The 11,967-nt window shown below is 43.3% G+C and overlaps 1 protein-coding gene across 3 annotated transcripts; it reads right to left on the bottom strand.

Annotated features, from left to right (window-relative positions):
- Window positions 1–635: 635 nt before the first annotated feature.
- fezf2 (FEZ family zinc finger 2) lies at window positions 636–6,789 on the bottom strand. Of its 3 annotated transcripts, XM_037532120.1 has the most exons (6): window positions 6,765–6,789; window positions 4,419–4,629; window positions 3,101–4,192; window positions 2,366–2,500; window positions 1,986–2,118; window positions 636–1,185 (listed from the first exon to the last, which is right to left on the bottom strand). In XM_037532120.1, the coding sequence occupies exons 3-6, from the start codon at window positions 4,076–4,078 to the stop codon at window positions 926–928; spliced, it is 1,506 nt and encodes a 501-aa protein (XP_037388017.1). In that variant the 5' UTR covers window positions 4,079–4,192; window positions 4,419–4,629; window positions 6,765–6,789; the 3' UTR covers window positions 636–925. The 3 variants fall into 3 exon arrangements, with proteins under 3 accessions (XP_037388017.1, XP_017566035.1, XP_037388018.1); XM_017710546.2 differs by lacking the exon at window positions 6,765–6,789 and having other exon boundaries at window positions 4,419–4,660; XM_037532121.1 differs by lacking the exons at window positions 4,419–4,629; window positions 6,765–6,789 and having other exon boundaries at window positions 3,101–4,256.
- Window positions 6,790–11,967: the final 5,178 nt, after the last annotated feature.

The raw sequence follows: 11,967 nt of genomic DNA on the forward strand, positions 1-11,967 counted from the left end.
CCTTATTAGCGCGACTGGATGCACGGTAGCTAACGACCTGCCACCCCCCCACATACACACACACACACACACACTCCCCAACACACACACACACACACACACACACACATCCACCCCCGGGGCTCTTTAGCTGATTAGCGCGCGGGGGCTTTGGAGAGGCCACCGGTTTCTGACTCATCTTTTCTTCATAACTGAAAAAAAATGAGCGCGAGTCAAGTGTTTTGCGGCCACGAGAGTGGAAAACGCGCTCTTAAGCTGCGCCATTACGGGGTTAACGACGTCTGTTCCGGTGGGCCTCGAGCGCAGCGCCGTAATGACTTTTCTCTCCGCCGCTTTGATAGAATTAGCGGGAACGAGCCGCGAGCACGTAGCTCAAATAAACGCGGCGGAGTAGATTGTGAAAATGACGGCCTGCATCTCCAGCCTGAGTTAGCCTCATTACTGCAGCTGCGCAGCTTTGCTCAGCAGATTAGCGCAACGCACATATAAGCTGCGCGTTTAACGCAGAAACGCGATCACTCTCGAAGACGAGTGCAGAATGTTCAATACGAGTTTACGATCACGTGCGATTACAGCGGTATTAGGCACAGCATTTCGGAAACAAATGGCTTTCAACATCTTGAAGAGCCTCAAAATTGGGTTCATAGTTCGTTTATTTTCAACAACTTCGTTTTTTTTATAATCGTTCCTGTAGGAATCACATCACAAAGGTCAGGAGCGATATGCTAAAACATTTCACGAGACCTCATTACAGGCTACATGTATAAAAAATAGATGCTTTCCAATTAAAAACCTTTTTAAATAATATTTTATTCAGATTTATGTACAGTGTCACTGAGCAGTGAGTCAGTCCAGCTCCGGTCGTTTCGATCAGAGAGACTGTTTTTAGTCCTTTACAGCTGAAACCTGAAGTTGCGTCACTCGCTCAGGTCCGGGCTGCCCCGGAGGGCTCGTGGGCCACCGGTGCCGCGCAGGCTCCGCTCTCGTGCAGCTTGCGCACATGCTTCTTGAGGTCGAAGTTGCGGCAGAAGCCTTTGCCGCAGGTGGCGCAGGTAAAGGGCTTCTTGTCGTTGTGCGTGTGCATGTGGAAGGTGAGGTTGTAGATCTGGTGGAAGGCTTTGCTGCAGATCGAGCATTTGAACTGCTTCTCGCCGCTGTGCGTCAGCTTGTGGTTCTTGTAGTTCCCTATGACAGAGAAAAACAGCGATTAGAAGTGAATAATAATAATAATAATAATAATAATAATAATAATAATAATAATAATAATAATAATGAATGTTATTCGTAAAAAGGGACAAAGGGCTTCAACACTACGTTCTTGGACCCACAATAAATAGTTAAAAAAAACTAACAAAACAGGTTTGGTGCTTGGACCCCTAATGATAATGGTAATCGCCATGTTTCAGCGTTAGGGAGGCTGCAGGGGTTCCTTCACTCTCTTTCTCCGTAAAGGTCACAATTAAGTTAGATTTAAGAAAAAGGAGGTTTCATCTCCGAGCGGGCTGAAGTCAAAGAGTTGTCAAACTTTATCAGACTCAGCCTCTCCAACAGCCCCAAACTGTCGGATTATGAGAGAGAGAGAGAGAGAGAGAGAGAGCAAAAAGGAGTGAGAGAGAGGGAGAGAGGGAGAGAGAGAGAGAGAGCAAAAAGGAGTGAGAGAGAGGGAGAGAGGGAGAGAGGGAGAGAGAGAGGGTGCGCACTGACCCGTGGGCAAATGTGGAAATCTTTTAGGGATAGTTAGTTAGTGCAAAGTGACAATCCATATTTGCGCTGATGTTTGGAAGCTCGCGCTCACTCGCAGTCTGATTAAGCAGAAGTGAGAGCCCCCCAGAGTGACAAACCTAACACAAACAACCACATTCTCACATTTTATCTTATTTTATATTTTAACGTTTATCTGAATTCGATTCGTATATTTATTATTATGATTATTGTTATTATTTTGCAGGCCGGCCTCTGAGCTGTGAACTGCTCTGTAAACTCACCTTTTTGGTGAAACCCTTTCCCGCAGAATTCACAGACGAACGGCTTGTATCCGGCGTGTATCCGCACGTGTGTGTTGAGCGTGGAGCTCCTGTTGAACGCTTTCCCGCACTGGTTACATTTATGAGGCTTTTCCTGTGGAAAGATTTATTGGGGATTATTTGATGGACCTAAAATACACCCGACATTCTTCAAAAATATAAATGCATTGAAACAGCGCGACTGTTTAATAAAGACAAATAAGGCAGAGCCCCGTTTTAAATAGTTTATCATGATGAAATACGGCGCAGCTCGATTCGCTCGAGCGACCGCAATTACATTCAACCGACTGACCCTTATGATAATATGACTGGACTGTGATGGAGTGCGAGCTGCTACTCACTTGCGTGTGGATGATTTTGTGTCTGCACAGTGTGCTCGCCTGGCGGAAGCCTTTCCCACACACTTTACACACGAACGGTCTGGCCCCTGTGTGCACCGGCATGTGGCGGGTCAGGTTATAGTGCGCGTTAAACACCTGCGGAATAGCGCGAGCTTAGTTAGAGAGCAATCAACACTGATCATGTGCGACAACAACAGCATTAAAAAGTTAAAATGTTGTAAAAGCAAAGGCATTAAAAAATGAGATTTAGTCATTTGTATTGCAAAAAAATGTTACAATAATTCAGGACTTAATATTAATGAATTGTACAGGAAATGTGCATTTATTTGAATGAAAAGCAAAAAAGCTGCATTGATTTATTAAAGAAACAAAATGGTTCGATGTCATAAAAAAATACGATTATTGAAGTTGCATTAATTTAGTAAAAACCTCTACTGGTGACTAATTAAGTGTAAATGAATTACGCATTAATTTAATAACAAAGAAACTCATTTTTACACGTATTTTTTTTTACTGATTTTCTAAAAATGACATTTTTTAGATTTTAATGCATTTGATGAAACCCTGACAGGCTCGTGCTCAGCTCCATCTAAACACCCCCCCCCCCCCCCCCCATCTAAACACCCCTTTAAAACATTTTAAACAAACTAAAAATCACTCAAACTTTCCACATTCCCCAAAACGTCCCACGCGTCCTTTAAAACCCTCCACAAACTCCCCAAGACACTCGCTCACCTTCCCGCACACTTCGCACGTGAAGCTCTTCGGCTTTCCGTCCGCGGCGCAGCTGTTGGCTTTGCCGTTCGCGTGCGCCTTCACCGCTCCGCTCCTGTCCGCCGCCGCGGTCGCTGCGCTGTGGTTCTCCTTCACCACGTGGTCGAGCTGCCCGGGCAGCCTCTCCTTGTGCGGGTGCTGCGGTGTGGGCAGCCTGTCGAGCTTGGCGCCCTCGAGCAGCAGCAGCGTGTGCTGCGCTCCTGGGGCCGCGTGAGAGTGCGCGCGCCCGTGCGGCCCTACCGCCGCCGCCGCCGCCGCCGCAGAGGAAGAAAACAAGCGTCCGTTCAGCAGCTCGCTCGGGTGGCACGCGGAGTCCAAGCAGCCGAAGTAGTAGAGCGGCGCGGCGGCAGCGGCGGCGGCCACGGCCCGGTGAATCACCTGCGGCTTGATCACGCGGTTCCGCGGCGCCGCATCTGCGCCACTTCCTCCGCCGCAAACGCCGCAGAACGCGGCGCGACACGCGGCCGCCGAGGCGCAGAGCGCCGCCCCTCTGAATCCGGCCCTCCACAGTTCGGCGTAGTTCATGAGAGCGGCGGCCTGGTGGAGGTCGTAGGTAAAGGGCGGCTGCGCCGGGAGCGCGCGCGGGCCCTGGGCGCCACCGCACCCTCCGCTGCCACTTCCTCCTCTAGGTCCCGACGGTTTGATAGACATGATCCTGTCGATGGAGAAGGCCAGCGGTTTGGGACTCGCGACGCCACCGCCGACGCCGCTGCTGCCGCCGTCCAGGCGCGCGCAGGACGTGGCCGTCGTCTCCAGAGGCAAAGAGCTCGCCATGGCCACCGGACACCAGCCGGGTCCTTCTCTCCTCCTCCACCTCCTCTTTCTCCTCCTCCTGCTCCCCTTCTCCTCCTTCCTCCTCCCGCTGCTGCTCGCGCTGCTCCTGCTGCTGTCGCTGTCTCTGTCGCTGCTCTCCGTGGCCGAGTGTCCCGGGACGCGCATCAGTTTAATACGCGCGCTCTCCCTCCACTGTCCCAGCCGCAGCCGCTGCCTTCTCCCATTTGCATTCAAAAGGGGTCCGGGGGAGGCAGATTAATGCTCATTAAGCAGCGCGCGCTGGAAATTAACAGCACATTACAGAGCTCGTTAAGGAGAGAAGAAGGACGCGCACCGAATCAAAGCACTTCGCTGAAGTGATGCAGTCAAATCTGCGCATGAGTTAAATCTGTTACACCAACACACTCCTAACTTTACCCATAACTGCTTTGACGTAATGTGGAAGTGAATGAGCGAATGTAACAAATACAGCGCATTTACTCTGTTTCCAGTGCTGCGGCTTTACCTTGTGGGTTTCCCTCCCAAAGCAGGAGCACCATGTGTTCAAGAATGACTGCACTGCTCTGCACTTCTGTCACATTATCCAGACATGCTTCTCCTCCTCCTCGTGGTCCTCTTCTCGTACTCCTCCTCCTCCTGTTCCTCCTCAGCAGCGTGCGCTCTGATCTCTGACAGTGAGCTCGTTGAGCTGAGTGTGCCTGCGCTCTTCCTCTCCGCTTATACCGCCCATTTATACGCGGCCACGGGGGTGGACATGCATCACACATATTACACATATTACACTTTATTAGAGAGGCTGCGTGCCCCCAAATCTCGCGGCCCTGACCGACAGCACGCGCTCACGTTTCATGCATAATAATATAGGTGCACAAACTAATATGAACTATATTATATAATATAGATATATATGTATATATAATTTTAGAACGCTTTTTAATTGAAAACTTTTTTCTATATAAAACACGGTTTATATATATATATATATATATATATATATATATATATGTGTGTGTGTGTGTGTGTGTATGTATATGTATCATGTATAAATGATTTCTTTTTTATATACCTAATTTTAGCTTTATTCGGTTCTTTCACATTTAATGTGGATTTAAACTGAAACGATTAATTTGATTGAACGAAATAAATTCCATCTTCATTATTTAATTGGCCTTGGATTTGGAAAATAACCGAATTATGAATGAAGTGGATTTTCACGTTTTTCTTTCTTTTTTTTTTTTACTCTTCTCACGTCAGGCGAGCGTTTTTTCCCTCTACTCGTTTCAGATTTACTGAGCCTGGTGGAGGCTGAGGTGATGCGGATTTGGGGATCTCTTCCACTAGTTTCAGGTTTCATTACGCGTCTCTAATCCCTGTCGTTTTAAAACGGCGTTTCCACGCTGCTCGCGCTGTTTGGATAATGGAGAAGGTCCCGTTTCCACCTGTTTTTAAAGAGCAGATTGAGAGAGCAGAGCCTCCCTCGGATCCTATTAAACGTTTTTCCTCCTCCACCTATTCACACCAACCTATTTTTTTCCCTTCTTCTTCTCCAGCGCGATTCAGAGCTCAGGCTTCGGAGGAGGAAAAAAAGCAGCTCTTTCACTTTTAGCCACTAAAGCGCTGCGTGGAACCTGGTTTTGTGTTTTTCTGGAATAAAGGGCCGGATTAAAGGAGGGAAGAAAAGCCCTCGCCTGGCCAGAGGTGCAGCAGCGAATGAAAAGAGCCTCTCTAAAAGTTTGCTGGAATCCAGAGTTTTGCGGAGCTTTGCTACAATGACCAGTCGGACCTCTCGGCTTTCCGCACAGGGCCCTGCTTGAGCTCATTTGTTTGCAGACGATTTCACCTGAGACTCACAACAAATTATTACCCCTCTAAAAAAAGTTCAACAAGATCTTTACCAGTTCAAAACCACCGCGCCTTTTCAGGCCGATTGTCTTTATGGGGTCTGAAAAGCTGCTCATCCGGAGTCCTGGATTAAAAAAAGTCGATTTCCTAAGTCAGTCAGCTGGCTGTACTGTACTCATCTGGGCATTTAAATGAACTTAAATCAGGCTCATTTCTGAGCTCTAAAACCTGGTTTATTTAGAATTCGAATAAAAATAAGGTAGCAAATTAGGTATATAAATAAATAATTGAATTGACCTCAGAGCAGCGTGTCATTAGTGTCAGACTGTTTTCGAATAAACAAGTAAATAAATAAGCAAATAAATGAACGTGTAGACCAACGTGTCATCCGTATTTCCACCAATGTGGAAGTGAATTGAACGAATCGGGTTTAAAGCAGATTGAATAATTAATTAGTTGTTAAAAAGGCATAGAAATTAACTACTTCCTTCCAACGAGTTTCTAGATAGATAGATAGATAGATAGATAGATAGACAGACAGACAGACAGACAGATTTTTAGAAGGCGGTCCTATGTGTCATTAAACATGTCCCTCATTGTTTCTAATGAATGAATGACTGAATGAATACCCCCCCCCCCCACACACACACCCCGTGTTTTTTAACTGAGTAAAGTGGCTGCCCGGACTCGGTGCCCCCCCCCACCTCCTCCCACCACCACCAATATGCAGATGCTGTTCCCCTCAGCGGAGTTTATTCAGACCCCATTAGCGGCTCCTCCACACAATAAACATTTGATCCCGTTGCTGTAAACCCGGTGTTAACGCGGCCAAGCAGCTTACAGCCACATTTACACCACAATACAGCCCGTTTACTTACTAAAACCTATAGAGAGCGGAGACTCCGCAGCCTTTCTTTTCATTAGCCATAGCCTACCAGTGTTAACCAGCGCTCCCCCATTTAAACCTGTATAATTACTTACATAGTATTGAGATAAATTGGCTGTTTACCTTGTCCAGCCTGCCAAAGTCGTCTGTTTACTCGTTCTTCAGCCTATAGATACAGACTGGATATAAAGATATATATAACCTAGACCCGTCTGTTTACTTTATCCATGTGAAAGTGCTATACAAACAGTGTTAGTCGAATATTGTAATGCATAAAGAATATTAATAAACCTGATAGGCTGCTGTACAACTGTTCTTCTCAGCCTGATGAGTATTTACTGAAATGCCACAACGCTGGCTGCATACCGGCGCATGCGCGTTGAGAGCTCGAGCTCGCACCCTGCCCCACCTCTCCGCGCGCTCTGCGGGGTAAAGGGGGGCATTTACTGCGTGACCCGCCACCCGCGATTGGCCTCTTAACGCCAAAAGTTTAGCGCAGTGCTCGGCCTGTCAGCTCCGCTTAGCGCTGGAGTGGAGCAGAGAGCAGACACCAGCTCTCACACACTCAGCCCCACATCATCTGCTCTGCTCTCATAGCGGACTTCGAACTCACAAGGCCTTCCACATCTACAGAGGCAACAGCCCCTCACACATTAGTGCTCGCTGATATGGTCTTACCTGCCAAAACACGCTTGATTTGTATTTGCAGTTTGAATATGAACCTGCGTGAAGTGTGAATTTGTGTCCAGCTGCACAATGAAGGTTTTCAGAAGGATCTCTTGGGCAGTGCTGGGGAACCTACTTTGAAAGTACAGCTTTGCAAGCTGCCAATTACTTAACACTGGCAGAAGACCTATAGTTTGGTCAACTAAATCTGAAGTAGTTTGTGAACAAAACCTTGTATATATTGTGTATAAATTTCATGAAGGATGGACTAAAATAAATGGCTGAAAATGACTTGGAAAAAAGTTCCACTGACTTACATTGAAAGTAGTGTATGTTTTTTCCTTCTCCTGTAAAGTTACCATTTCGGAGACATGAGGTTTTGTTAAATATTAATATATATTATTATTATTATATATTAATTGCAAAATATTAATATATAATACAAAAAAGTTGCCATATGCAAGCAAAAATGCACAGTTGAGTTCATTGCAAAAAGTGTCCACTTCATATGTCATGGAACAAAAAAAAAACACTATTCTTGGGAAAACGCAAGGAATATTTGCAGCTATATGTAGTTAGAGTAGTTAACTAAGTAAACCACACAAAAATGGCAAAAAAGTTATTTGACTACCTGAATCACTGAATGTAACTACCAGCAAGCTACCGCAAAGTGTGGCTAAACTAATGGTTTATTAGGTCACTACTTCCCAACATTGAGCATGCTGTGCCCAAACACAGTGTCCTGGGGGCCAAAACAACAGTGTTTGTGGTGGGCCAAGGACCAAAGACAGAACAAATAATACAAAAATAAATAACAAATAAAGAAGGTAGGTGCACTTTTAAAAAGATGGTTCTTCAAGGGTTCTATATAGCACCAAAAAGGGCCTATTGTAATAAGCTTGACTTTGAAGTGGTACAAAATCAGGTTTGTAACAAGAAAACGTTTTGGTGCCATATAGAAGTATTTTCAAAATGAAAAAAAAAACCCACACATTTCACCATGCAAAGAAGCATTTAAGCATGAAATGTCCTAAGCAGAACCAAACAGCGTATGTTTCAAATTGTGCTTACAAACATGTTTTACAACACTACAGCACATCCTGTCACTAAAATTCTTGAAAACAACAAAATACAACTACAATTATATGTGCAATTAGAATGATTTGGGCCTACATACATTATAGATATTACACAAATATATTTGTTCTGTCATAAGGGAGTGGGGTTAGGATAACTTTGGGCCAAATCAAATGTTTTAGAATAATATATATTTCTCACTTGTGTTTAATACTCCTAGTCTGTCATTTTTGTGTTGTATCTTATAACAAACTATAGTAATTCTCCAAATGTATTATAAGAGTCTTACAGGAATCCTGTAGAAATTCTTACTGTATTACAGGTATTTTTCATAGGGGTAATGAATCCACTCAGTGCTGCAGTGTGTGTCAGTCTAGTAAAATAATGACACACAGCTAGCTTGCTTGATGTGGGCCAACTGTGGTTCTGAGTGGCCAATATCGACTCAGGCACCAGTGCAGGGCTGACTGTGTAATTGTTAACGATAATGGCCAGACTAGGTTAGCCTATCCTGATAATATGCCATTTAAATGTATTTACTCAGCAAAGTTCCCATGGTTCCCTTTCCCTAATTAGGCTACCGTTAAAGAGAAATTCCACAGATTTTTCAAAATTCTTGCATAATTCAGTTGTTGCGAATGATGTCATTCAGAGTGGTTTGAGAGGAAAAGATCTGTTGCAGTGAAAGTTACAGACTCCTGTTTCTGTAAAGTGGTGATGATAGGAACCAGAGGTCAACCATGCCCACAACACACATGTAGCCATTTTATTTGCCGTCCAAACCACTACTTGTCTTCTGGGTGTTTACATGTAATAATGATGATAGTGAAATAGTGGACAATTTGTGGAAAAAATAAATTTGCTTTTGGGACTATTTTGCCTAACTACCTGCATGTACCCCCTCCACCATGAGTGGATTAAAATAAATGGATGAACAACACGTTTTAGTACAAAACCTTATCACATAACGATCATACAACAACGTTGTAGCATATTCATAAGGATTTTGTGTAATAACTTTGAGTGAAGGAGCTTTTAGAGAGAACTCTTCAGACACCTGGTTCCTATCACCAACACTGTGAAAAACATGGACTGGGTTAGTTTCTTTAGAAAGGAGCTTTCCACACCAAACCACACGGAATGACCTTCTCTACATCTTAACTATTTAATTCTGTAGAACTTTTGGAAAGTTTGGTGGAGTTCCCCTTTAATGTGATTTCATGAGGTTAGAATCACCGCTGTATGTATCCAGTACAACAGCAGGTACAGCACTCTGGAGCATCGCGCGTGCAAACACCAGCTCGTTTAAAATTCAAAATTCAACGGAAACTCAACGGATCAGCCTCACACTCATCCAGCGGTCGTTCGTTTTCCTAGGATAAACTGCTAACTCGTGTAGTTATTTACCCGAAAGGCATTAACAGATAATATATGATGTGTGGTAAGTAACGTACATTCATGTTATAAAACTCTAATGTTAATGAAATTAACATTATCGTGACCCGTTGGAACATAGACGCAATTTGTCAGATTAGCCAGTCAGCTAATCTGACTTAGCTACCAAAAAACCGCTTTGACGAGGGCCCGTGGCCGTCATACGTAAGGTAGTTTAATCGCAATGTCTGTCATATTTTCGTTCATGTGTTTTATGCGGATGGTGTTATTAAATTTCACCTAATACAAACGGTAGGTTAACGTTAAAGTTATCTTGCTAACGGCTAGTTAACTAACCCGAAATTAGCATGTTAGCGCTTGCTTGTGTAAACTAAAACTAGCAGGTTCACTCCTCAGGTGGCCAGTCGAGACACATTCAGTCGCGCGGTAACAGTAAACGCCAAACTGTAGTACCAAACTGACCTGTTAGTAGTGAAGCTGGTATTATAAGATGCTCATTGCTTTGGGCCTCGTTTACCAACCGTTCTTAAGAAGACTTCTTCTTAAACCCTGCTTGTCAGTTTTCACGAAGGTTCGCTCATTCACCAATGTTCTGCGCACACGCAAGAGCACAAATGTGCAAACATTTCATGAAACTGACGTAGACTTTTCTTAGAACCCTTCTGGAAAACAAATGTAAGAAAAGCTTAGTGATATCGGTGAATGAGGCCCATTGTTGTTAATGTTGTAACAGTGTAATGAGAAGTCCCCTGAAAACTGTATAGCCCAGGGGTCTCTGACGTCTCTGCATGTAAATTTGTGTATCACCAATGTGGTATTATTATATAAAAAATAATAATTAATTAAAACCCCCTAACAAAAATGTGCAGAAGTGCAACTGCAAAGGACAGAGTGGACTTTTGTACTGTAATTGCAAATATTTATTTATTTATTTCCAGATTTACTGAAAGTAAATTCCACCCGTTTTAAATTTCTGTATAATTACATTAGTAAGATGTAAACAGAGTAATTCAGAGCAGTCAGAAGTAAAATATGCCACTGTATAGAAGCCTATTGCGTCAGAATTGTTCACAGTGGTGGTGATAGGAACCAAACATCTAAAGTATTTAATCCCTGAAAAAGCTCCCTCACAGAAAATTATTACATGAAATGGTTATGGTATACAACAGTTTTGCACAAAGAGTTTGGCCTAAAATATATATAGTTTTAAAAATATTCATGGTGCAGTGGCTGTAAGGCAAAATAGTACCCAAAGGTTTACAGAAGAAATTTCAGATTTACCACTATATTACCATAATTAATGTATAGAAACTTAGAAGATAGGTGTACGTTTATTGGTTGTTTTGGATAATAAATAAAATGGTCGTATTTGTGCCATAGACATTGTTTCTGTCACTAGCACTGTAAAGAAGGAGTCTGCAAGTTTCTCAACAATTAACCATTTCACATCAGTTTTTCTCAACAATAGAACTATAGAATTTTAAAAAATCTGTTTGTATGTTCACTTTGATGGGCATTCTGGGCAGCTAATAAAAATAAATGAAAAAAAAAACTGCATGAAGAAGTTGACTTGCAATAGGATTGTCACTGATCACAAAATGTTTGACCTTTTTTCTGTTTCCAGTGCTTTTCAACACCATGATTCTAATGATTACACACCAGTAACTGCAAAACCCTTGGACCAGACTGGCTCCATATTCACCAGTGAGCAGTAAGATCTTCAAGAAATTCAGCTAAATGCACCAATGTGGGTAAGCTCTTGAACCTATTAATGATTAAAAGAAGCTGAAGAAGAAGCCAGGGGACACCTTCATACAATCTGTTTTGAGACATGTTGCATTAGGCAGCTCTTCATAGTCAAGTTTTGTAAAGTCTTATGAGCCCATCTGTTCCCAAATCAGTAAATCAAGCATGGTGACAGGTACATACGCTCATTTAACACACGCCTCCTCAATCTGCGCTCTGCTCATTACTACTTAACAGTAATATTTCTGTCCCACTGGTGGAAAGGGTGTGTGATTGTCTTGCTAATTGTATCAACAGTGTTTTAACAAGAAAATAACTATTTTTAACAAATAGTTGAAATATATATTATTAGATTATATTTCAATAAATAGGCCAGTCAAGTTCTTCCACACCAAACTCGCTCATCCACGTCTTTATGGACCTTGCTTGTGTGCGCAGCCAT

Source organism: Pygocentrus nattereri, chromosome 21 (assembly GCF_015220715.1).
Source record: "Pygocentrus nattereri isolate fPygNat1 chromosome 21, fPygNat1.pri, whole genome shotgun sequence".
NCBI lineage: Eukaryota > Metazoa > Chordata > Actinopteri > Characiformes > Serrasalmidae > Pygocentrus > Pygocentrus nattereri.